This window comes from Heptranchias perlo, chromosome 12 (genome assembly GCF_035084215.1).
Source record: "Heptranchias perlo isolate sHepPer1 chromosome 12, sHepPer1.hap1, whole genome shotgun sequence".
Lineage (NCBI taxonomy): Eukaryota > Metazoa > Chordata > Chondrichthyes > Hexanchiformes > Hexanchidae > Heptranchias > Heptranchias perlo.
In genome coordinates this window covers 22,406,579-22,433,823 of record NC_090336.1, presented here as the reverse complement: position 1 = coordinate 22,433,823, position 27,245 = coordinate 22,406,579, and the positions used below count along the sequence as shown (strand labels likewise).

The window sequence follows — 27,245 nt, the reverse complement described above, 5'->3', positions numbered from 1 at the left end:
ACTTTTCTACAAATGTATATAACAAATTGCTGTTAACCACATTATGCAAATTTACTTCTAATATGTTGAACCTTTTGCCTTGGGCACCTACATCAGAAAACCTAAATCCTGTCTTATATGAAATGACCATTTAAGGGTGCTTGGACATTATAGCTCAGTGGGCTTAATAAACAATTTAAAGACCAGCAAGCTCCAAGATCAATCCTCAAGGCAGACAGTTAAATTAGGGTGTTGGTAAGTATGCAGTGATCCATCCTGGAGAGGACACCTAGGTGAATATTGGATGAAGAAATCTGGCTTGGCTGATTTGGGACTGCAAGGATTAACTGGCTAGTTGACAAAATGTTGCTACCTTTCTACATGAAGAACTTCCATTTATAGTCTTTCATAACCTTGACATCCCAAACTCTTTACTGCCAATTAACTACTTTTGTAGTGTAGTCACTTGTAATGTAGGAAATGTGGCAGCTAATTTGCACACGAGGCCTGCAAGAGTGTAAATTAGTGAAGAAACTGAAATGTGAAACCAGCTGTTAACAGGTTAAGGACTGAGATTAAGTAGTAGGACCAGGCAGTGTACAAAGCATAGCCTAGTCAAGAGGCCACAGGGAGAAATACTAACCTTGTTAAGAGGAGTCACAGGACTGGGCATAGCCCAGACACTATGTGTATAAAAGATTGGCCCACAGCCACCAGACTCGGAACATGAGGACTAGCTATAATCTAGGGGACATAAATGCTGGCTGGAGCCAAAGCCTGTGCAGTCCTCAGAAGTAAAATGAATTAGATGTAGCAAGAGATATAGAAGTGCTATCCACGCTGGCTGTCTGATCCTGGACGGGTAATATACTCCTAGTTTGGGGTTGTTAGTTATCGCTTGACAATGTGTATCATTTGCTGTTTGTGAACAAGAAAGCCTCACTTCTTCACCAATAATGTTGGGTTGAATTGATTTATAAGAGAATCCTGTATTGAGGTACAGTAGTTCATCAGGCCCCACAAATAGCAATGAGATAATGACCAGATAATCTGTTGCTAAGTGATTTTGATTGAGGATAAATATTCCCAAGGGAGAATTCCCTTGTTCTTTGAAATAGTGCTATGGGATCTTATACATCCACCTGAGGGCAGATGGGGCTTTGGTTTAATATTCAACCAAACTGTTGACCACCCAACTTGCCTTCCTGGCCCCATGTTAGCTGATATTAATAGTTCCTTCTCCTCAGGTACTCTCCCCTGCACTACAAATCTGCTGTCATCACCCTCTCCAAAAAAAAACCTTTAACCCCTGACCCCCTCCTGTCCTTGCAATCTACTGCCCTATCTCCAATCTCCCTTTCCCCTCAAGTCCTTGGATATGTTGTCTCCCAAATCTGTGCCCATCTTTCCCACAACTCCATGTTTGAATCCCTCCAATCAGGTTTCTGTACCTAACACATGATATCCTATGTAACTGTGACCATGGTAAGATATCCCTCCTTGGCTTTGACTTATCTGCAGCCTTTGATATAGTTGACCACACCATCCTCCTCTGTGTCGAGCTGGATGGGACAGCCCTCAACTAGTTCTATTATCTATCCAGTCGTAGCCAGAGAATCACCTGCAATGGCTTCTCTTCCCATGCCCACACCATTTAGCTCTGGAGTCCCCTAAGGACCTATCCTTAGCCCTCTCCTATTTCTCATTTACTGGCTCGAGCGTCTAGAACTATGGGCTATTGTTACAGGATAAGGGGTCAGCCATTCAAGACTCAGATGAGGAGGAATTTCTTCACGCAGAGGGTTGTGAATCTTTGGAATGCTCTATCCCGGAGGGCTGTGGATGCTGAGTCATCGAATATATTTGAAAACATACCAGTTTCCACATGTATGCTGACAACACCCAGCTCTACCTCGCCACAACCTCCGTCGACCCGACATCTACCTTGGATTTGTCAACCTGCTTGACTGACATCCAGTACTGGATGAGCAAAAATTTCCTCCAACTAAATATTGGGATGACCAGAGCCATTGATTTTGGTCTCTCCCAAAAACTCTGTTTTCTAGCCACTGACACTATCCCTGGCCACTGAGAGGCTGAACCAGACCATTTGCAACCTTGGCATCTATTTAACCCTGAGGTGAGCTTCTGACCCCATTTCCACTCCATCACCAAGACCGCCTACTTCCACCTCTGTAATATCACCTCTCTCCACTCCACCCCACCTCGCCTCAAGTGCTGCTGAAACCTTCATCCATGCTTTTATCTCTAGACTATTATTCCAATGCTCTCCTAGCTGGCCTCCCATCTTCCATCCTCCATAAACTTGAGCTCATCCAAAATTCTGCTGCCCATATCTTAACTCACACCAAGTCCGGTTCTCTCATCACCCCTGTGCTCACTGACCTACATTGGCTCCTGTTCTTGGAATGCCTTTATTTTTAAAATTCTCATCCTTGTTTTTAAATCCCTCTACGGCCTTGCCCCTCCCTTGCTCTGTAACCTCCTACAACCTTCCTAGATCTCTGCACTCCCCCAATTCTTGCCTCTTGTATATCCTTGATTTTAATCGCTCCACCATTGGTGCCTGTGCCTTTGGCTGCCTAGGCCCTAAGTTCTGGAATTTCCTCCCTGTACCCCTCTTTTCACCATTTTAAGATGCTTCCTAAAACCTACCCCTTTGACCAAGCTTTTGCTCCCCTGTTCTAATAGCTCCTTGTGTGGCTCGGTGTCATATTTTGTTTGGTAACACTATCAAGCACCTTGGGACGTTTTACCACATTAAAAGGCGCTATATAAATGAAAGTTCTTGTTGAAGATAAGATTTGGAACTGAATCTGTAAATTCCAAATAAGAACTTCGAATGATTTTATATAAATTTGAGTAAAAACATACCATAATGTAAAATTAAATTCTTTCAAAAAAGGTTTATAATTTTTTAAAAACTTTATTCAATATATAACAGTTTGTATAATTAAAAAAATAACATCCTATTGCTGCTTGTAGGCGGTCAGTCTGTGCTGTAGGGTGGAGGATGTAGGCTTTGAGTCGAGCAAGCATTTCGGACTGATCATTAAAATTGATAACCAGGAAATTAGGAAGACTATGCCAGAAGTTGGGATACCAGTCTTCAGTTTTTTTTTAAACCTGTCAATTCTTTTAACTTGACCAGATGCATAGCATGTTCACCTCTGTTCTCATTAATTTATATAGGCCTGCTCATGCTGGGTTCTCTCAGCTCCTCTGCATGCTTTGGGTATGCCCTGGAGCAAGTTAAACTTTGAGATGAACCCATGGTTATTTTTGTCTTTTTTTAACAATGCTGCGCTGATGTTTGTGAAACACATCTGTCCAAAACATTGTTGGAAGCTGACTGATAGATGCTGATGCAAATGGTGTTTTCATTGTCGTAGTTGCCCAGGTCAGGAAGTCTGCAAAAACAGCAACTCAGTCAGTGGTGCCAATATTAACCCATTAGCTTTTAATGATGAGTTACTGCTACATCTGTTTTATTATAATTGTCACAGAATTAACAAACAGGATAAAGCAAAGTTAGGCAACTTGCAGCTTTCAGCCTAAGCCTGATGCTCCAGCTGGAAACTTAACTTCGGGGAGGAACAGTGGCATGTTAATTTCCCTATAGTGGAAGTTCCAAGCTCCTGGTGACAAATTCAAAATTCCCAGAAGTGGCTAGTTGTTGACTCTTGCATTTTATAGTGTCAAAATTTGCATTTTTATGCATAAATTTTCACCAAAAAAAGCACAAATTTATGATAATTCCCATGCCAGGCTTCCTAAAAGATTGTTTTCCAATGATGAAGCAGAGGAATTAGGCACAAACTGATGATGCAACTTTCATTTTTTTTAGTCTAGCTTAGTACCACATCCATAATGGCCAATCATCTGATTTGAGTGGATGGCGGCTTTATAGTTTGTTGCTTGCACTGCTTGTGTGGCAGCTCCTATAATAGATTTTTTGACATCACCGCATAAAGCATAGTGACTTGCCTCTTGTGTGCACAAAAGAGGCAAGTTGCTATGCTGTCGGCGAACAATGTTGTATGGTCAAGTAGGTATGAAATAGCAGTTACATTTTTGGAGTGAAAAAGGCTGAGATTTTTGCTCTTAGTTGATCATGTAGTTAGTACGTTTTGGACTAATTTTGGAACAAGGTGGATTTGCACAGAATGCTGTTTGTTAATGCTCTGCTGATATGATCAGTGCAGTAGACCCCTCTTTGGGTTTTTCTTACAGTGGTTGGTCACAACAGGCTAAAAGTCCAATGAATCCCCCATTCTTCATTATCAGCAAGGCACTCCAAGGTAATTCTAGCTCACTTTCAGTTGCCTGTTAGCCAAAACTGATGGTAGAGAACAGTGAGGCTAATAAATTATGGGGTATCTGATCCTATACAGAACTCTTCCATATATTTTACAGAAACAAAACTTGTTTGACTTGGATGTGAAACTTCAAAAAGTAAAATTTCCTGAGTAAGCCTCCTTCAGTCTAATCACAATGGATTGACTGAAATCAGTTGCTTTTACAATAATAATGCTTGCATCTACATGGTATTTTTTCTCCATTAAATGTACTAAATGATTTGCAGAGGTCTAATCAACATACTGACCCTGAGTCAAAGAAAGAGATATTAGGCGAGATGAGCAAAAGCTTGGTCAAAGAGGTGGATCTTGAAGGCAAGGGAGGTAGAGGGGTTAAGGGGGAAAAAGGCATAGGGGCCAAAGGCATAGCTGCCAACGATGGGGCGAAGGCAGGGGGAATGCTCAAGAAACTGGTGTCAGAGAAATGGAAAGTTTGGGGGGCTTGTAGGGCTAGAGATGATTAAGAGGTAGGAAATAATGAAACTGAAGGGATTTAAAAATGAGGAGGAGAATTTTAAATTGGAGGTATTGGAGGATTGGGAACCTATGTGGTTCAGCAACGATAGGATTGATAAATGAGTAGGGCTTGGTTTGGAATAGGATACAGGCAGCAGAATTTTGGACAGGCTGAAATTTACGGAGGAGGGGAGATCATCCAGGAGGGCATTAGAATAGCCAAGTGTGGAGGTGACAAAGCATAGCAAGGGTTTTTTTTTCCAGCAGGTGGGCTAAGGTTGGCGCAGAGGCAGGTGATTTATCGGAGATGGAAGTAGGCGATCTTTGTGATGGGATATGGTGTTGGCAGCTCAGCTCAGGATCAAATAGGACGCTAAGGTCACAAATGGGTTCAGCTTGAAAAAAAAATGGCTTTGGTCTTCTCAATGATTAGTTGGAGGAAATTATAGCTCACTGTAGACTGGAAGCAGTCTGACAACACAGAGGCAGTTTACATTGAGGAAGAGAGTTCAGATGCATCATTATTACTGATGTCAGGGTATACAAAGCTAATATGACATTTGGATTAAAAAAAAGACAATCTAACCTGTACTTTTTGTTACTCTAATGATTCAAACTGAAAATTATCAAAACATATGGCACAATCATTAAAGGAAAATACTTGAAAGATGTATCGCTGATTCTCCTCTTTTGCCTTCATGCCAGTTTAATTATATAAAAAAGTAACAAAGCATTAGAGTCCATCATGTGCCCTATACCCAAATCCCCTGGACCTTATGGCCTACATCCTAGGGTTTTAAAAGAGGTGGCTGCAGAGATAGTGGATGCATTGGTTTTGATCTTCCAGAATTCCCTAGATTCTAGAATGGTCCCCATGGATTGGAAGGTAGCAAATGTAACCCCAATATTCAAGAAAGGAGAGAGAGAGAAAAAAGGGAAATCATGTTTGACAAATCTATTAGAATTTTTTGAGGGTACTACTAGCAGGGTAGATAAGGGGGAACAAGTGGATGTACTACATTTGGATTTTCAAAAGGCATTTGATAAAGTACTACACAAGAGGTTGTTACACAAGATTAGGACTCATGGGATTGGGGGTAATATATTAGCATGGATTGAGAATTGGTAAACGGACAGAAAACAAAGTAGGAACAAACAAGTCATTTTCAGGTTGGCAGGCTGTAATTAGAGGGGTGCCATTAGATCAGTGCTTGGGCATCAGCTGTTTACAATCTATATCAATGACTTAGATGAGGGGACTGGGTGTAATGTATTCAAGTTTGCTGACGATACAAAGCTGGGTGGGAAAGTAAGCTGTGGGGAGGACGCAAAGAGTCTGTAAAGGGATATAGGCAGGTTAAATGAGTGAGCAAGAAGGTGGCAGATGGAGTATAATATGGGGAAATATGAAATTATCCACTTTGGTAGGAAGCATAGAAAAACAGAATATTTTTTAAAAAGGTGAGAGCCTAAGAAATGTTGGTATTCAGAGAGATTTGGGTGTCCTTGTAAATGAATCATAGAAAGTTAACATGCAGGTACAGCAAGCAATTAGGAAGGCAAATGGTATGTTAATCTTTATTGCAAGGAGTTTGGAGTATAAGAACATAAGAAATAGGAGCAGGAGAAGGCCATACAGCCCCTCGAGCCTGATCCGCCATGCAATCAGATCATGGCTGATCTTCGACCTCAACTCCACTTTCCCTCCCGATCCCCATATCCCTTGATTCCCCTGGAGTCCAAAAATCTATCAATCTCAGCCTTGAATGTATTCAACGACTCAGCATCCACAGCCCTCTGGGGTAGAGAATTCCAAAGATTCACAACCCTCTGAGTGAAGAAATTTCTCCCCATCTCAGTCTTGAATAGCCGATCCCTTATCCTGTGATTATGCCCCCTAGTTCTAGACTCTCCAGCCAAGGAAAACAATCTCTCAGCATCTACCCTGTCAAGCCCCCTAATAATCTTATATGTTTCAATAAGATCACCTTTCATTATTCAAAACGCCAGAGAGAATAGGCCCATTCTACTCAATCTCTCCTCATAGGACAACCCTCTCATCCCAGGAATTAATCTAGTGAACCTTTGTTGTACCGCCTCCAAGGCAAGTATATCCTTCCTTAGATAAGGAGACCAAAACTGTACGCAGTATTCCAGATGAGGTCTCAGTAAAGCCCTGTACAACTGTAGTAAGACTTCCTTACTCTTGTACTCCAACCTCCTTTCAATAAAGGCCAACATGCTATTTGCTTTCCTAATTGCTTGCTGTACCTGCATGCTAACTTTTTGTGTTTCTTGTACGAGGACACCCAAGTCTCTCTGGACACCAACATTTAATAGTTTCTCACCATTTAAAAAAATATTCTGTTTTTCTATTCTTCCTACCTACCAAAGTGAATAACCTTACCTTTCCCCACATTATACGCTATCTGCCACCTTCTTACCCACTTACTTAATCTGTCCATATCCCTTTGCAGACTCTTTGTATCCTCCTCACATCTTACTTTCCCACCTAGCTTTGTATCGTCAGCGAACTGGGATACATTACACTCGGTTCCTTCATCTAAGTCATTAATATAGATTGTAAATAGCTGAAGCCCAAGCACCAATCCTTGCAACATCCCACTAGTTACAGCCTGCCAACCTGAGAATGACCCGTTTATCCCTACTTTCTGTTTTCTGTCCTTTAACCAATCCTCTATCCATGCCAATATATTACCCCTAACCCCATGAGCCCTTACCTTGTGTAACAACCCTTTATGTGGCACCTTATTGAATGCCTTACCTAAGGAGGGATACACTTGCCTTAGAGGGGGTGCAACCAAGTGTCACTAGATTGATCTCTGGGATGAGGGGGTTGTTCTAGCAAGAGAGATTGAGTAGAATGGGCCTATATTCTCTGTAGTTTAGAAGAATTAGAGGTGATCTCATTGAAAAGTATAAAATTCTTAGAGGGCTTGACAGGGTAGAAGCTGAGAGGCTGTTTACCCTCGCTGGAGAGTCTGGGACAAAGGGTCATAGTCCAAGATAAGGGGGTGGCCATTTAGGACCCAGATGAGGGAACATTTCTTCACTCAGTGGGTTGTGAATCTTTAGAATTCTCTACTCTGGAGGGCTGTGGATGCTCAGTTGTTGAGTATATTCATTGTAAACAATTTTACAACACCGTTCACCCGACGAAGGAGGAAGCCTCCGAAAGCTTGTGGAATTTAAAATAAATTTGTTGGACTATAACTTGGTGTTGTAAAATTGTTTCCAATTGTCAACCCCAGTCCATCACCGGCATCTCCACATCATGAGTATATTCATGACTGAGATCGATGGATATTTGAACACTAAGGGAATCAAGGGATATGGGGATACGGTAGGAAAATGGAGTTGAGGTCGAAGATCAGCAGTGATCTTATTGAATGGCGGAGTAGGCTCAAGGGGCTGTATGGCTTACGCGTGCTGCTATTTCTTATGTTCTTATGTTCTACTGCAATTCTGGAACAGTTGTGGTTCCAAACAACTCAGGTCTGCATCCAATAGTTCGGTATAATCACTTCGGTCTGCTAACAAATTGACCTAGATGGCTGCAAAGAAAACCAGCACAAAGTAACTTTGGTTATGGTTTTGTAGATCTGGTTGCTCTATAAATGTAATGGTTTCAGATTTTAAATTGTGCTAACCTGTAAGCCTTCACGTAATGAACATTGATTGCCCCAAATTGATGACATCACTGCTTTCATGCATCAAGGTGGTGTTTATTACAGCCAATTACATACTGTTCTTGACTCTGTGCTATAAATGCAGTCTCTGTATCGATGATTACTGTATCCCTTCCTTTGCCTTTAAACTTAGGATAACTAAAAGCAATGTTGGAAAGGTTAAGCGAGAAATAGTGTGGCAGATTGCAGAAAATGGAAAGAGGGATATAAAGTAGTTTTTAGTTACATACACACTAGGGGATGTGTTAAAGATCAGTATAGGTGCTTTAGAGAATAAGTTGGGAAAGGAGTTTTGACATTAATTAATGAAAAACAGACGTAGACCTAAAAGAGAGATTAGAAGGGGTGACTAAAAGCTTGGTGAAAGAGGTGGGTTTTAAGGAGGAGAGGCAGAGGTGTTTAGGGAGGGAATTCCAGAGCATGGGACCTATGTGATGAAAGCACGGCCACCAATGGTCGGGAGAAGGGAAGTGGGGATGCACACAGGAGGTCGGAGTCAAAGGAGCAGATAGCTAGATGAGGTTGCATAGATGGGATGGGGAAAAGCTATCGAGGGATTTAAACACAAAGATGATAAATTTTAAATTTGAGGCGTTGGGAGATCAGGAGCTAAAGTAGGGCAGCGAAGATGGTGTCATGGATCAGCAGGATGTTGTGGTATAAGATACTGGCTATAGAGTTTTGGATGAGCTGAAGTTTTTGGAGGCTGTAGGATGGGAGATTGACCAGAAGCGTCATTGGAGTTCTGGAGACTGGCAGAGGATAAAATTGCCAACTCTGGTTGGGTGTATTTCTGGAGGTATCATCACATGACCACCTGCTCGGCCCCCACATACCTGCCATTGATCCATTCTCGCAGTTCTCTGCCTTCCCAGGCCAATTGGAAAAGGAACAGACTTTTTGTTACCCAATTGGATGATTCTTGACTGTCAGTCAAACAGCCCTTTTTCCCATGTCTAATATTTTTATAATTAATAAATGAAAGTGTTCAAAGAAAATGAAAAAAACACATGATTTTGTTTAATGCTCCTATGATTTTTGTCCTCAGTCGCAACCAGTAGTGTCTTGGAGAATAATCTTTAATTCCTGCAGTCTGCAGGACAATCCTGGAGGGTCCGCAACCCTTGGCGTGGGCATGGCCTGCGTTTTTTGGCACTATATTTTAATTTAAATTTCAAATTCTTCTGATGACCATCCTGTGCTCTGCTGGCTGCGAGAATGCAAAGGGCGTCGTGCAAGGCCTGAACATGTGTCGTACACCCCCTGTTTTATTTTGATTCATTTTGGGGATGTGGGCATCTCCGTGGGTTAAGGTCAGGGTGGTGTTTGGGGTTTAGGGTTACGATCGGGTGGTGTTTGGGGTTTAAGGTTACAGTTGGGGGAATTTGGGGTTTAGGGTTAGTGTGGGGGGTGTTTGGTGTTTAGGGTTAGGGTGGGGGGGGGGGAGTGTTTGGGGTTTAGGGTTACAATTGGGGTTTAGGGTTAAGGTCAGGTGGTGTTTGGGGTTTAAGGTTACAGTTGGGGGAATTTGGGGTTTAGGGTTAGTGTGGGGGGGTGTTTGGTGTTTAGGGTTAGGGTGGGGGGGGGGAGTGTTTGGGGTTTAGGGTTACAATTGGGGTTTAGGGTTAAGGTCAGGGTGGTATTTGGGGTTTTGTTCAGTCTCTCTGGAGTACTGAACCAAGCTTTGGATCACTAGCCACTAGTCTGAGATTACTGACATAACTAGGAGTCATTGGTTGAACGTAGATGTGTATTCCACATTGTTTCTGCAGTTGCCCCGATCAAAGATGGCCGTGCGTGTGTGAGAGGCAGCCGTTGCTCTGACCCTGGCCACGTGACGAGGACGGCGGGAGCGCGAGGTCGCGGGAACCGAGGGGGAGCGAGCGAGCGGAGCGAGGCTGCGGAGCTGGTATCGCCTCACCACACGGGCCGCCACCATGTCCTACAACTATGTCGTGACAGCACAGAAACCGACCGCGGTGAATGCCTGCATTACCGGTAAATATTCTCAACGTGAAAAGAAGCGCTCGGCCCTCTCCTGCTCACCACCCCCGGCCCGGCAATGAAGCTTGGGTTTTGGGAAACGAAGAGCGGTGGGTTCGGGCTGCCAGGGTCAGGCCTCGAGTAAGGCCCCAGTCACAACATTCAACACATTAGCAGGGAGACACTGCAGCAACCTTTGGAGCAGTTGGGAAAAAGCGCAATTTACAGCTAATTGTTTCAGCACCTGATATTTATTGGACTTAGTGTTAATTACAACAATATTTTGAAGGAGCATCCGCTACATCAAAAGGTGTTTGGCAAACCTTTGTTTATTATTTGTTTATAAATAACTCCCAATGAAGTAAATTATCTTGGGGAAAACATTTTAGCATGCAACACTGTTGTGACAAAATCGTGCACTGCTCCTTTTCTTCCCTAGACAAAAGGTAAAAGGTGCTAAGTAGTTTTTCTTTAAGGTATTGCTTTCTTTAATAGTCTTTGTCTGAAAGCAAATTGAATAAATTATTTGTGGAGACAGTTCCCTGTTATTTATCTCCAGACATTTTATCAAATGTAACTCAAAATAGTGTGCACAGTTGTAATAGTTAATTGTAATAAGAGCAGGGCAGCGAGAAGCAGAAATAAGACTTACGGATTGACAATTTCCCAATTTTCTTCTCTCCTGAATGTGCTGACAAGGGGTGGGTATTGTTCAAGGGTGCCAGTAGTCCTTCGTACTTCATTTAAGTGGATATCCTTACTGTCTGAGCCTACACAGTAAATGTGAGCAGGCTATTACACTGTGAGGTTCATGACGGTAAAATCCAATCCTGTGCTCATCTAATATCAGCACGTGCACTTTCAAGCAGAGGGTCCCTGGTTAGTGCTGGAAAGTGGGAATCATGATATTTTTTTCCTTTCTGAGCTTTGGGTGTTGTCTCTATATTTATTCCTCTGTTGGTTATTTATACCTATGAGGCACTTCATTGAAGGAGCTCTATCACTAACAACAGTTTGTTGTATGGTCAGTATCACACTAATTATCTACAGAGCTACTGGAAATCTAATTTTAATACTTTGAGTTTTATTAAAGGGGTCTTCAATAAATTTGTTTGGCAATGTCTTAATCATTTATTTGCAAATAGATGATGTAATGGTAATCTCCTTATCGTATCACTTGTGCATAATGCTAATCTCCCAAAAATGATTCATGGCTTTTTGTGCCTTTTGCCATTCCTCCAAACCAAAATAGGTATGTTGAAGATTTTCATGAGGATGTTGCCCTTTGGATGAACCAGTTTGGCTCATGTTAATTCTGTGTTATTTTCCATTATGATATGCTCTCCTCCTCCACAGTTGTGCGCTGACCTCCCTCACCTTGGTAAGGTTTTTTTTAAAAATGGGATCCTACTCACAACTGTGGAGGAGGAGAGCATGTCATAATGGAAAATAACACAATTAATGAGATGTGTGCCAAACTGGTTCATCCAAAGGGCAGTACCTGTGAAAATCTTCAACAAACCTATTTTAGTTTGGAGGAATGACATACATGTACATGATCATCGCTGGGTCAAAATCCTGGAACTCCCTACCTAACAGCACTGTGGAAGTTACCTTCACTACATGGACTGCAGAGGTTCAAGAAGGCGGCCCACCCACCACCTTCTCGAGGGCAACTATGATGGTCGATAAATGTTGGCCTTGCCAGCGATGCCCACATTCCAAAAATGAATTTAAAAAAAAATCATCCTTGTTACAGAATACAAGCACAACTTGGATTCACAAATGCGTTCCTTCAAAAGAGTTTATTGCTAATTCAACTTTGCAGGGAGAGCAGTACAAAATTTATTTTTCTAGTTTTCTCCCCTCTTCTGAAAGCACTGCATGATGCTGGGGTACAGTTCTACAGCTGACAGTAGCCCTCTAGCACCTTATCCGCTATTGGCAGGCTACTTTACCGGGTGGGTGAGGTGTATCACGACTGAGTCTAAACCTGATCCTGTTCTCATATGCACACTTTGCAGCATGAAGTCAGGAATGGTAACTGTGCCTGATTTCTTTTCCTCCTCTCTCTTTCCCCCCGCCCCCCCATCCCTATCATCAGGCCCTGAGGACAATTATAGTGCCTCTACCAACTTGGCATCTTTATCACAACATTATGTCTTTGATAGCTGATCTCAGACCAGTGAGGATTTTGATTGGTATTAGTTGGACTAGACTACACTTCCCTACATTATAACAGTGAGCACAACTCAAAGGTACTTCATGGGCTGTGAAACGCTTTGGGCGTCCCTAGGTTGTAAAAGGCGCTATATAAATGCAAGTTCTTTATTTCTTTCCTTTCCTTTCTTGGTTGTTTGCAGACACAATCAGTCTATGTTGGAATCAATTATCAATTTGTGGCAATGGTATTATCTAAATACACAATTTATGCGTATAAGTAAATTTAATTCAGTAGGCTATTTTACCTGACAATGGGACAATGCTATGCAACTCAGAATTATTCAGTGAAGTTATTTCATTTCAGAGGCTTTATTCATTGCCCTGTGTAAGTGATTCTTACAGAATTGAGATGGGGTGGGACTGTTTTGCGAGTTTTATTAATCTCAGTTGCCTTGTTGTATAGAATTACACAGATGGAGAGAATTAGATGGGTTCATCAACCACAGGTCTCGTCCATATGCAGCTGGTTTACTGTGAGGTTTTGGCAGCAGGTTGCTCACCTCAGCGCAATAGCCTGAGAAGACCAAAGGGGAGAAGAATGTGAGCAGAACAGTTGCGAGTGATAATGCACTGAAAACAATTTCTCATTCAGACGAACATACTGATTTATTCTACACTATGTATTGGAACATGAAGGAAACAATTTTACTTACACCAGCCTTGCTCTGGTCAGGAATTAGTAACATTGAAATGAATGTAGGGAAAATCAGAAATGTAAAATATTTGCACGTTCTCCCAGTTTTATGCCTTTTTCTCCCTTTACGTGGAGTACCATTCAGGGGCGTGGCAGCCTTGTGGTATCTCAGTTAAGTGGCCATTCTTCATGAGTGAGTCTAGACTTGGAATGTCAGCCAGCTATTCAGTCATTACCTTGCTTTACATAGAATTTTACAGCCCAGAAACCGGCCATTTGGCCTAATTGGTCTATGCCAATGTTTATGTGCCACACAATTTGGCTCCCACCTTACTTCAATTCACCCTATTAACAGATCCTTCTATTCCTTTCTCAAGTTCTTATCTAGCTTCCCCTTAAATGCATCTGTGCTAATTGTCTCAAACGCTCCATGTGTAGCGAGTTCCACATTCTTGCCACTCTCTTTGGGAAAAGAAGGTTCTCCTGAATTCCTTATTGGATTTATTAATGACTATCTTATATTTATGGCCCCTAGTTTGGGACTCCCCCACAAATGGAAACATCTCTAAATATACCCTATTGAACCCCTTCATAATTTTAAAGCCCTCTATCAGGTCACCTCTCAATCTTCTCTTTTTTCTAGAGAAAACATGGCTCATATACTGAACAGTGCACTTACTTTTAAGTCAGCAGGGCTCCTGAAATTTGTGATAATTAGCATTTTTATTATGGATGTTCTTCTAGTGGCATTGATTTCTTGGTTGTTCTTTACCTTCCCCAGTACTCTTTAGTTGTGTAGGTTCCACTCTCTGTGAATCAACTCCATCTTCACTAGCTTCCTCCTGAGTTCTGTTTATACTTTGATAAATATGACATGAAGGAAATAATGTTTTTTTTTCTAATGCTGTTTCCACTTTATTATTGCATGCACTATAAAGGGGAAGCTTTTTTAAGCCGTCGCTTTCTCATTATCATGTTCACAGGGTGTGATCCCAAGTCTGAAAGAATTGCTTTAAATTTGTGCTTTTTTGCCTTAGGTCACTTCACTTCAGCCGATGATCTGAACCTGCTGATTGCCAAGAACACCAGGTTAGAGATTTATGTGGTGACTCCAGAGGGTTTGCGCCCTGTCAAGGAAGTGGGCATGTATGGCAAGATAGCTGTAATGGAGCTTTTCCGACCGAAGGTAAGATATGCAATAATGTGTGAGGTTTCAATAATTTTCTCAGATTCGTGAGATTAGTTTTTTTTCCCTACGTGTTCTGCCAGTTTTTTCCCCCTTCTCCCCTCCCTTCCTGAAGGTGCTGGTCATCCTCTGGTATCTTGCTCAATTCATGAGAATCTATGATGTGGAGATGCCGGTGATGGACTGGGGTTGACAATTGTAAAATTGTCAACCCCAGTCTAGATTCTCATGTAAAATTGTTTACATGAGAATCTAGACAGCAAAGCTGTTCAGTGGTTGGTGGGCATCACAACTCAGTCCAATCTTGTCCTCACTGATGTCCATACACACTTCTAGCTGGAGTCACTGAATAGTGATCCGGAGTGGGAACCCTGGCTGATTTCCCTCCCTCCCTCCTCCCACCCCCCACCCCCCACCCCCCACCCCCACCAGTCTGCGGTGCTGCAGCTACTTGTAGTGCCCCATTAATGCCCCCATTGAAGTCAGCTAATTTGGCGCAGGCAGGGAATTGATCCTGGGATCTCCGTGATCTGTGTGAGTTATTGGGGAGCCCAAGTTCTTTTAAATGGGATTTTTATTTGAGCTGAGGGAAGAGGGTGTAGGTAAATATTTCAACTCGTGTCAGACAGGAGGGCAGTATTCAGTTTGATTGGAGCATGTGCCTTTCACACAGGCTTGACACCAGAATGGTGTATTCATTTTTCTTTTTCAATTGTTTTGTAATTTTTCTCCTGACTTCAAGGAGTGTTCACTTTCACTTGCTTTTGTATTTTGTCCTATATTGTGGCCAGTGCCTGGGGAACCATACCCCAGCAAGAGTCTGTGCTTTTACAAGAGGAGAGAAAATGGGAATTTTTTTTTCAATTAAGTGATGAGGAAGATTGAAAATAATTAAGGTGACCTGACTTTGAAGACCAACCAGCTCCCTCTGAGGGTAACTCAGGAAGCCAAATTAAATTAGATTGGTCTTGACATGAGTTCCTTTTGATTGAAACAGTGAACAAAGCGTAAATCTATGAAATGATAGTTTACTTGACGAATTTATTTACGGAGCCAATATGTTCTGTTTTGTCTTGACTACATAGAGGCACTTAGTAAACTGTGGAGCATGTGGAAATCTGAAAAAAAACTCATCAATTTGGTAAACCGTGCTTTGAAGCAAAATGAACTATTAAGTAATTGTAAGAAACTCAACGCCATGTGAACATATGTGTCTTGCTCCAGTCGATGGGCACAACCCCAGACACTAGTGAGCTGTTAAATAGATGGAGTCAGTTGTATACGTAAGCTTTTGTTTATGTATGCAGTTTCTTCCTCTTGCAATATGTGTTTCAGCTTCAATAGTTTAGGTGGCACCTGGGCTTTGCTTTAACAAATTTTCTGCTCCTTTCTTCATGGCACAGCATGGATATCCATTGTGTAGAATGGGTAATGGAGGGGAAGGAAATAGTTCTTCCTGTATTGTGTGAGTTAATGGTAGATAATTTCCAAAGAACTAAAAATGGACATTTATTTTTGGGGAAGGAGTTAAAGAATACTTAATGGGAGTTGTATCCATGGAACTGCTGTGACACAATTTTGTATCTATTCAAACAGGGGGAAGGTAAGGACCTGCTTTTCATTCTGACTGCAAAATACAATGCCTGCATTCTTGAGTACAAACAGAACGGAGAAAACATTGATATCATCACACGGGCCCATGGAAACGTACAGGTGAAATGAACTTTTATTTCTGTATGTTTAAAGGATAAGGTGAACTGTGGTGTACTGGAGTAATTATTAAAAAAAACTTCTTAAATGGATCTCTGAGGGATTAGGATTTGTTTTATTATTTTAAAAAAAAGCAGGAGCAGCACAGCAGCTCCGATGGATGTGTCATGGAATGGTCGGATGAGGGTCCATGCCTGTAGTTTTCAAAACAGTGCTGATTTCATTCTTGTGTATCCCATTGCTCCATCCTTGGTCCCCTTTATTCATCTATATGTTGCCCTTCAGTAACATCATCTGTAGGTACAAGTCAGCTTCTACATGTACAATAATGACTCCCAACTGTGTCTCTCAACTGCCATCATTGACTCCAGAGCAATGGTTGTACTGTCTGACTGCCTGTCCGACATGAAGTTCTGGATGAGTTGAAACTTCTTACAGCTGAATGCCAGCAAAACTGAGGCCATCCTGTTTGGATTTGCTGATGCCCACATGCATCTGGCACTGATTTGATCAGTGGTACCTAACCTTGGTATTCTATTCAACCCTGAGCTGAGTTTCCTAACCCATGCATTCAAATTTGCTTTATTGAAAAATATTTCTCAGCCTATATTGTAAAATTGAGTAGCTAGTTAGAGAGAGCTAAAAAGGCCAGAAATGCTCTGTGGACAGTCAACAAAACGAACTGCTATGTAAGGTTAATATTTATATTACAGTTTAGCATCAAAGGCATGATTACTTTCTTACAACTCAAGGAGAGTTAAACATAAAACGACTGTAAAATTCACAGTATGTCATTGCTGCTGTTCACTTATCCATTTATTGTTGAAGAAATCTGTTTGACAGTTATAGCCTAACCCACAATCAAGTGAAATGTATATTTCACCGCCTTTTAAAATAAAGGAAGATCTCACGACCATATGTCATATAACCAGTAAGCTGAAATTCGATAACAAGGGTTTTCTGTTTGATCCCTGGGCAGTCTACAAATTACCTAGGTATCGGGCAAGCAGAGGCATGCTGCAGGCCATAGGGAGTGAGGGCTTACTTATGAGAATGGTTTGAGATGCTGAACCCAATTTTTAAAATAAAAATGTAGGCTAAAGACTCAAAAATGTAACAGGTACATCCCAATCTGCACCTTCTCCTGATTCTGGTTTGCTGATTGTATCCCATCCTCTGTTCAACCATCAAAGCTATCTTTCAGCCATTATGTGCCTGCCATTTGGAATGTTTTCCAAAACAACTTTGCTGTTCTACCAATTTCTTTACTTTGAAAAGTCTCCTAAAAGCCTATCTATTTGACCTTGTCTTCTGCCTAAATTTCCCTAAGTTCCTGCTGGGCTCCCACCTCTACCCTTGTAAATGGCTATTCTACGTAATGTTCATCTATGTAAGAAATACTATAAATGAAACTTGTTGTTGGGTTGGAAAATTGGAAGAAATCTTGTTTAAAAATAATAACTAGGAAAAGTATGATTTTAATTAATTTATTCTTGAGAATCAAAAATGTTGGCAATACTAGCACCATTGCTGAGCAAATGGAAAAAGGGAGCAAGAGATGACCTGCTACCAGGCCATTCCTAATGTTGATCAGTAATTGGTTGTACACAATGATTGTTTGGGGTGACTTGCTCTCTCACCTTTTTGGAAAGTGCCTATCCTCTATTTCATATCTTGTCCCACTGACAGCACGGCTGCTATCCGTGAAAATCTTGGGAGCAAGTCCATGTTCTGTCAGAGCATAAACAGCAGTTTGGAGGACCAGCACACAGCTGCTGTACCACCTTTGCCACAGATTTTATTAATGATCATCCTCTTCAGTTTCCTGTACACTCTCAAAACACATGGTTGATATTCTGCAAAGGATGCTAATATCCCTGTGATGTTCCTTTCAGGATCGTATCGGCCGCCCCTCTGAGACTGGAATCATAGGCATTGTGGATCCTGAGTGTCGCATGATAGGTCTCAGGCTGTATGATGGGCTCTTCAAAGTGATCCCACTGGACAGAGACAACAAAGAGTTGAAGGCTTTCAACATCCGTCTGGAAGAGCTGCATGTAATTGATGTGAAGTTTCTGTTTGGCTGTCAGGTCCCAACCATTTGCTTTGTTTATCAGGTAAGAAGTCAGAGTTCGGTGTGGGGGGTAGGGGATGGGGTGGGGGGGGGGGAGCGAGTGGTGCGGGCTGACTAGGAGATGCAGCGGGTTAGACACTAGCCTTTTACCTCTGTTCCAGGAAGTAAGTGTAACACAACAGGAAGCGCGTGCACATGTGAGAATTTTTATATATAAGATTTGAAAGGCAGAGGGGAATTGAGAGAAAGAATAAGGCTACCTACTCCTTGGAAAATAAGTCTAAATGGAGTATAGGAGCAAAGGGATCTAGCGGTACAGATTCACAAATCATTAAAAGTAGCAACGCAGGTTGACAAAGCCACAGAAAATGCGGACAAAGCACTGGGGTTCATTTCTAGAGGAATAGAATTCAAAAGCAGAGAAGTTATGTTAAATTTTTATGGAACCTTGGATAGAACACACTCAGTGTACTGTTCTAGTTCCATGTTACAAAAGGATATTGAGTAGAATGGGTTTATACACTCTGGAGTTTAGAAGAGTTGATCTCATTGAAACATATAAGATTATTAGGGGGCTTGATAGGGTAGATGCTGAGAGGTTGTTCCCCCTTGCTGGAGAGTCTAGAACTAGGGGACATAGTCTCAGGGATAAGGGGTCAGCCATTTAAGACTGAGATGAGGAGGAATTTCTTCACTCAGAAGGATGTGAATCTTTGTAATTCTCTACCCCAAAGGGCTGTGGATGCTCAGTCATTGAGTATATTCAAGGCTGAGATCGATAGATTTTTGGACTCCAGGGGAATCAAGGGATATGGGGATCGGGAGGGAAAGTGGAGTTGAGGTCGAAGATCAGCCATGATTTTATTGAATAGCGGAGCAGGCTCGAGGGGCCGTATGGCCTACTCCTGCTCCTATTTCTTATGTTCTTATGATATAGAGACACAGGAGAAGGTGCAAAAAAGATTCACAAGGATGATACCAAAACCGAGAGGTTATAATTATCAGGAAAGACTGAACAAGCTGGGGCTCTTTTCTCTAGTGGACTTGATAGTGGTCCTTAAAATTATGAAGGGGTTTGATAGGGTCGATGTAGAAAAGATGTTTCTACTAGCAGGGAGTTCAAAACTAGGGGCCATAAATATAAACTAGCCACCAATAAATCTAATAAGGAATTCAGGAGAAACTTCTTTATTCAGAGTGGTTAGAATGTGGAACTCGCTACCACATGGAATAATTGACGCAAATAGCATAAATGCATTTAAGGAGAAGCTAGATAAGTACATGAGGGAGAAAGGAATAGAAGAATATGTTGATAGGGTGAGATGAAGTAAGGTGGGAGGAGGCTCGTGTGGAGCATAAACAGTGGCATAGACCTGTTGGGCTGAATGGCCTGTTTTTGTGGTGCAAATACTATGTAATGCTATGTAAAATTAGCAAGAAGAACAAGGGCAATAAAAAGGCTTTCTATAGGCACATTAGTAATAAGAGAATAGTCAGGTTGGACCCACAACACAGAACTGCCCTTAATTCAACACTAGTTGATAGTCTCACTCACAGATGTATTGGGTGGGAAATGAAGATAATGTCATATTGGTGCAGTTGGAGGTGCTGTCCTGAGGTTGGGGTGATGCAGGATGTTGCAACTAAACAGAGCTTTGCTCTGCATATAACCTGTGCTGTACAAGAGCAGTTGGCGCAGACACTGAGTGCTCGAAATGGAAAGTGTTCCATTCCTTAGTACCTTGATTAGCACAAAATTTAATTAAAATAAAGTTTGCTGAGGTTTACAATAACTTGTTTTTCATATTTTTGTAATTCAGTGTAATTTTGTCTTCACTGACTTTGTTTTTGGTCTAGCATTCTATTGTAAGTTAGAAAAGCATTGGAACTTACTCATCCATTTGGGTCCCAATGGTACCCCAACCCTGTAGGTTCTGTTTAATTTACTGAGGTTCACCCCCACCCTATCGAATATGCTTTTTAAGGTTGCTATGCATCAATGTGAGACAAGCAGGTTACCTCATCCTGAGGCCTCTGCTGCTCCATAACTCACTGCAAGAATGTGCAGAAAAGCAGTGGATCCTTGCTTTGTTTTCTTTCTTTCCCTTTCTGGAGTTGAGAGGTGCTTTGCTTTTGCTTGGCCCCTCCCCTGACAGCATGACAAGGGAAGTAGGCACATGGGAACAACACCACCTGCAAGTTCCTCTCCAAGTCACACACCATCCTAACTTGGAAATATATCGTCGCTGGGTCAAAATCCTGGAACTCCCTATCTAACAGCACCGTAGGAGAACCTTCACCACACGGACTGCAGCAGTTCAAGAGGCGGCTCACCACCACCTTCTCAAGGGCAATTAGGAATGGGCAATATAAATGCTGGCCTTGCCAGCAACGCCCACATCCCATGAACGAATTTTTAAAAAATGACCAGGTCATGAACTTGTTTCATGGGGACTTATTGATTCACTTAAAGCTTCCGTTTTAAGCTTTCTACTCTCTCTCTCTTTTAGGATCCCCAGGGCCGTCATGTAAAGACCTACGAAGTGTCTTTAAGAGAAAAAGAGTTCAACAAGGGACCCTGGAAACAGGAAAATGTGGAGGCCGAGGCATCAATGGTCATTGCAGGTTGGCATCTTCCCCTAAAAAGAAAAATTGCTCAGGACTATTCCACTTTAACCATTTATGCCCAACAGGTTTGTGAAGTAAAAAGCAATGTGGCTGAGGTACTAGTGATTTCCCCCAAATTAAAATAATAGGGGACAAAACTGCAAAAGCCACTAGTTATTATATATCACTTAAAAGGACGCACAGTCCAGATTAACACTTCCTGCACCAAAACAACACTTTTGCATTTACGTTCCTACCTTTTGGGCTCCTTTGTGAAGGCAGTGACTTATTCTGGCGTCTGGTTCCAAGGTGCAGGCAGTCATCAGATACCCAAGGCAGGTGGCCATTCTTCATGTTGGAGCCTCAACAAATAGTGTCGGGAGCCTATTCAACCATGAAGGGCAATGGAACAAAGCCTAATCCTGTTCTCAACTGACGTCTGTGCTCCTATACTTTCTAGCAGTGGTCACCAAATGGCAGTCGGGAATGGCAGTCTTGGCTGATTTTTATTTTCTCCTCTTTATCCAATTGAAGCACCCCTATTATTTCCCAGCTGAAATCAGCTAACTCACTTGAGATCAGGGATCGAACATCAGACCCTCCTCGTCCGTATGGCTTAGTATCAAATCAGACGGTGCATTTAACCACTAGGCCATTGAATGCTCTTTTAAGCAACTGCTTAAGTACAGTACTTATAAAGTTTTCTTACTCTTGGTCCTAGAGCTTCTCTGGTACTCTCTTGTACAGTCACTGTGCTGTCAAGTTAACAAAATATTACCACTGTGCTGCTTAATTTTCTTCAAAAGTTGATTAGCCTTTCTCCCTGGCATCCCTGAGTGGTTAAGTTAAACCAGACTATCTTGAATAAAAGTAAAAATGCAAAGGGAAGTTGCATTGCGGGAATAGTTGATGTAGATGTATTTTCTGTTCAGTTCCAGAACCATTTGGAGGAGCACTAATCATAGGCCAAGAGTCCATTACATACCACAATGGAGACAAGTACCTGGCAATTGCACCGCCAGCTATCAAGGTAGGAAATATCGGGCTGGACAAAATCAACAGGGATTACAGCAATTCTGTGTGAAATAATGGAAAACCATTGAAAATTTAGTTGGTAACGTGTTCAAATTCTTCAGTCACTTGAGGACGACTTGATTTATCTTGTCCACTCTCCTGTTTTCAGCCTTGGTTGTGTACTGCATTATGGTCCTTCGCCATTCATTTAGGTTTCTCCATATAAAAAACTGTCAATAGGACATAGGGCAGTGTTCCTGGATGACTTTTTATTGCGGCAATGTCGACAAAGTTCTACCCTACTCTTCGAAAAGTATGGCAGCAATATTTGCTTGTTACCTGTCAGAACACATCCTTACTGCAGCCTCGCAGAGATCTGTCACCTCTATTCAGCCCTTCCATGGCCCACATTATGGAAAAAGACCAGATGCTTCCAGGAGTGGAACTAATGTGGGAGGTGATCCAGAAGTACCGGACTTCTCTTACCCCTCCCTTATCCCCCTTCCACCCCCCCATCCCTCTTTCAACACCCCCCCCCCCCCCCCCCCAAACACAAAAAATTCATGGCTAGGTGGTACTGAGAGCTTTTCAACGCTTTTGTCTTTCTGCAGTGGCGCTCAGTTTTAGACTGTGCCAGTTTAGTCCAGTGGTAGCACTCTCACCTTTGAGTCAGAAGGTTGTGGGTTCAAGCCCCATAGCCAGAATTTGAGCACATAATCTCTCTAGGCTGACATTTTTGTGCAGTAATAAGGGTGCATTGTTCAAGATGCCGTCTTTTGGATGAAATGTTAAACCGAGTCCCTGTCTATTCAGGTCGACGTAGAAGAACCCATGATACTATTTGAAGAAGAACGGAGTGTTCTCTGTGTCCTGGTCACCATTTGTGCTTCAGCGGCACCACTGGTTTATGAAACCTTGCTGTGCACAAATTGGCCGCCACACTTGCCTACATAATAACAGTGACTACACTATAAAAGTAATTCATCGACTGTGAAGCACTTTGGGACATTCTGACGACAAGAAAGGTGCTATATAAATGCAAGTTCTGTTTTTCTTGATATGTGGAATAGGAGTGCTTTTTGGGATATCAGTTAGTTTTTGGCTAAAATGGCAATGCGGTTAATAACAAAGGCCATCAAAGACATTATTAAAACACTTCTTCAGGGATCTGGTGTTAAGGAACTTCACGCAAACAGCCTGTGTCACCTTCAGCTGTGATGGAGACAGAATATTTGAGCATTACTGCCTGAGTCTGTATAATGTAGGATTAGGAGCATGGGCTAAATATAGCTCATGTACACTGCGCATTTATACTTTCTAACTGTGTCTCACTGCATCTGGAAGTGTGAGTATCACTTACAGACCCCACAACTCACAAGGTTTTAAACATCTTGAGCCATAATTCTGTGCTATTGCTGTTGGATGTTAGCCTATTGTTTTTTTCTTTGGAAAAAGTACTTATAAGATGCATTTAAAATAAGGTGCAATAAATTCTAGTAGCGGTTGTGTGAAATTCTTATACTATGTCTGTTAGAACTATGGAAAACCCTTTGTGGTACAGTTTTAGATCTGCCCTTCCAAATGTGGTTTATATCAGGAGAGAGTATTTTGAACTGTATAATATTAAGGTGAAGTGCTGGTGTTACAGGTCTGTCACTGATGGTAGCAGTAGGAGCAATTTGAGGTGCTGGGTAGAACACAAAAAGCATAATGCACAATATTAAAATGTATTGGCTTAAATTTGATATTTCTATATTGTATTGGGACCAATACTCTAATGACAACAGTTATGGTAGGAATTAACAGGATTCTATACATTGCTCCCTAGACCCCAGATGAATTAAGTTGCATACTTGAATTGCTCCTTATTTCCAGTTGTACCGATGAGACTGGATTAGGCAAAAAGCAACATATGATATTTTTTTCATGGCGCTTCGCTCTTTATTTGATTCTAAATCCTGCATTTAATAATTACATTGTGAAACCATTGATATTAATGTGCTATTAAATTTGCTGATCAACATGCTGCTTTGCTCTCCTGATAGTTTACTGAGTAAAGGCATTGCATGATATGCAGTGCTAAGCCATAGAAACCATAGGGCTCCAGATTTTATCTTGGAATCATAGAAAGTTACGGCACAGAAGGAGGACATTTGGCCCATGTCTGTGCCTGCCGAAAAAGAGCTGTCCAGCTTAATCCAGCACTTGGTCTGTAGCCATGTAGATTACGGCATTTCAAGTGCACATCCAAGTACTTTTTAAATGTGATGAGGGTTTCTGCCTCTACCACCCTTTCAGGCAGTGAGTTCCAGATCCCCACCACCCTCTGGGTGAAAAAATTTCTCCTAAGCTCCCCTCCAATCCTTCTACCAATTACTTTAAATCTATGCCCTCTGGTCACTGACTCCTCTGCTAAGGGAAATAGGACCTCCTTATCCACTCTATCTAGTCCCGTCATAATTTTATACACCTCAATTAAATCTCCCCTCAGGCTCCTTTGTTCCAAAGAAAACAACCCAGCCTATCCAATCTTTTCTCATAGCTAAAATTCTCCAGCCCTGGCAACATCCTTGTAAATCTCCTCTGTATCCTCTCTAGTGCAATCACATCTTTCCTGAAATGCGGTGACCAGAACTGTACGCAGTACTCAAGCTGTGGCCTAACCAATGTTTTGTACAGTTCTAGCATAACCTCCCTGCTCTTATATTCTATGCCTCAGCTTGATTTGACTGAACTCAGTGAAGGTCAGGGCACTGAGATCAACTGTCACAGCCTATGAAGGAAAAAAAATCAGCTACAGTTCCATTTCTGATCACTACTCTGCCTATCAACAATCATCAAGTTACACATGAAAATGGCCACTTGGGTGGGGTATTGGACGGCTGCTGGAGCCGGTAGAGCTGTACCCCACCATGGGTCAGGTGAAGGACAGAAATTTGGAAGCAAAAATGAATTGGTTAAATAAATAAAGAAAGATAGATTTGCATTTATATAGCACCTTTCACGTCCTCAGGACATCCAATTAAGTACTTTTGAAGTGTAGGCACGGTTGTAATGTAAGAAATGTGGCAACCAATTTGCACACAGCAAGGTCCACAAACAGAAATTAGATAAATGACCAGATAATCTTTTTTAGTGAAGTTGGTTGAGGGATAAATGTTGGCCAGGGCACTGGGGAGAACTCCCCTGCTGTTATTCAAATAGTGCCATGGGATCGTTTTGGTCCATCTATTAGGATACACGGGGCCTCAGTTTAACGTCTCATCTGAAAGACGGCACCTCAGACAGTGCAGCACCCGCAGATTTAATATGCTTGTGTGAAGTAATCACCTCAGAGAATCTGTCTTAATGGAATAAGCTCCTTAAAGACATGCCAGCGTGTGCTATTCCTAACCATGAGGAAACTAATCATTGATATGGATTGCAAGGACGCTAGTTAGGCCTGCAGGAGAATATCTGTTTAAAATATTAAGTGTAGTATGGTCAATGCTGAGGGGTGCAGAATCAAAGTCAACCTATGCTTAACAGATTCACGTGTTTGAACAGCTATTTAATGCAACAGGAAAGAACTACGCAATAAAATAAAAATAAGGAGGTATACTAATGTTTGCTCAACAGAAAAGGAGCTTGTTAGTGAGAGATTCAGCTTATTAACAGTTACTGATAAGGAAAAATTAATGAGATCTATATCTTATATGGAGTAATTTTTAACTTTTGGTATAACCATGTAATGTAAAGGCATGCTGATTGTTATGTAATAAGGGCTAGAAAAAGGTATGAAAGTAGCAAACCGTACTGTGAATTTGGATTTGAAAGTTTAATCAACCTGCATACTAGCAAAACAATATCATAGCTACTCACTATTTCCCATAACTGAAGTAGCTGCCTGTTGAATTGTAAGTGGAAATGGATTGCTGCTGACACATCTGGTTTGTTTCGGAAAATTATGGGCTTCAAGTGTTACGTTTGTTATTGTGAATGTGAATGGGTTCTTACACTGTCTTTTATTCCCTTTCTGCCAGCAAAGCACCATCGTTTGCCACAACCGTGTGGATCCCAATGGTTCACGGTACCTGCTGGGAGATATGGAGGGACGTCTGTTTATGTTGTTACTGGAGAGGGAGGAACAAATGGATGGGAACATCACTGTCAAAGACCTCCGTGTAGAACTGCTAGGAGAGGTCAGCACTTCTGTTGTACTGCCCCTATGATGAACTTGTGTAGGAGTGTGACTATTTGTCTGATACTAAATCCTAGAACCTGCTGTTGGTGATATTAGCAATTTAACATGCTTGTATGACATTACTCTGCTAATTTTAGCAAAGACTTAGCCCATTTAAAATAAATGGGTTAACATGGGTTAATGCATTGAAATAGCGGATGAAAAAATGTCATATGAACATGTTAAGCATTCATCTGCTAATATTTGCCAACAGTAATTTCTAGGCTTGAATGTTTTAAGGGAATCAGTAGATCCAAGTTTTGATCCCTGGTCGATGTTGAGTTAGTGATCTCAGCCTGGGTAGAAGTTGGTAGTATAATTGGCCTTGGTGTCCCTGGACTAGAGTGGAAAAATCAGACAGAGTTTCTGCTCCTGATCATAATCCAGGAAGTCCTCCTGGAGAGGGTTGATCTGTGTGCATTGAAATTGGTTCAGAACAGGTTCAGGCTCAGCTGTGATGTTTAACAAGCAGTTTGACAACTGAACATACCGTTTGCTAAATGTTGGTAAGAATTTCCAAGTCGTGGAAATAGGAAAAAGAGTTTCAAAGCTGAATTTGTAGTTTCTATCTAGAGTAATAAACTGGAATCTGAGTCTTTGAGACCTGCTTCCAACCCAGCTATTATACTAATTATTTTGTTTTAATCATAGTTATGATGGAAAGTTTTTTTCATTGACTGTAACTAGGTACCTATGAATCCAGATTTGATGGTGGTCATCGCACCCACCAATAACTTTATGGGTTTGTTATGGTGTAGCATGCAAAACCGTTCTGGGTAATTCTAATCTCATGGGCACAATATATATTGAGAATGAATAGCTTAGCTCACTGTCTGATAGTAACCTCATACTAATGTCCTAAATCCCAACTGTCCTTCACAGACGTCTATTGCAGAATGTTTGACATACTTGGATAATGGAGTCGTGTTTGTTGGGTCTCGACTTGGAGACTCTCAGCTTGTCAAAGTAAGTAATTGCATCACAATAGCACTCTTAGCCTGCCACAGTTGCAAGTATTTTACACATATGACACCTTATTAACTTAGCCTACAGCCTAATGGCGCAGCA

The 27,245-nt window shown here is 41.7% G+C and overlaps 1 protein-coding gene across 1 annotated transcript in view; it reads left to right on the top strand.

Moving 5' to 3' along the window:
* Positions 1-10,358: 10,358 nt before the first annotated feature.
* The window catches only part of ddb1 (damage-specific DNA binding protein 1), a 67,837-nt gene continuing 50,950 nt past the window's right edge, over positions 10,359-27,245 (top strand). Inside the window, exons 1-8 of the mRNA XM_067993767.1 lie at positions 10,359-10,522; positions 14,402-14,550; positions 16,147-16,263; positions 18,156-18,377; positions 20,845-20,959; positions 21,874-21,971; positions 25,978-26,136; positions 27,060-27,143. Coding sequence (XP_067849868.1) covers positions 10,462-10,522; positions 14,402-14,550; positions 16,147-16,263; positions 18,156-18,377; positions 20,845-20,959; positions 21,874-21,971; positions 25,978-26,136; positions 27,060-27,143 — 1,005 coding nt within the window. The 5' untranslated portion in view covers positions 10,359-10,461. The remainder of the gene's footprint in view (positions 10,523-14,401; positions 14,551-16,146; positions 16,264-18,155; positions 18,378-20,844; positions 20,960-21,873; positions 21,972-25,977; positions 26,137-27,059; positions 27,144-27,245) is intronic.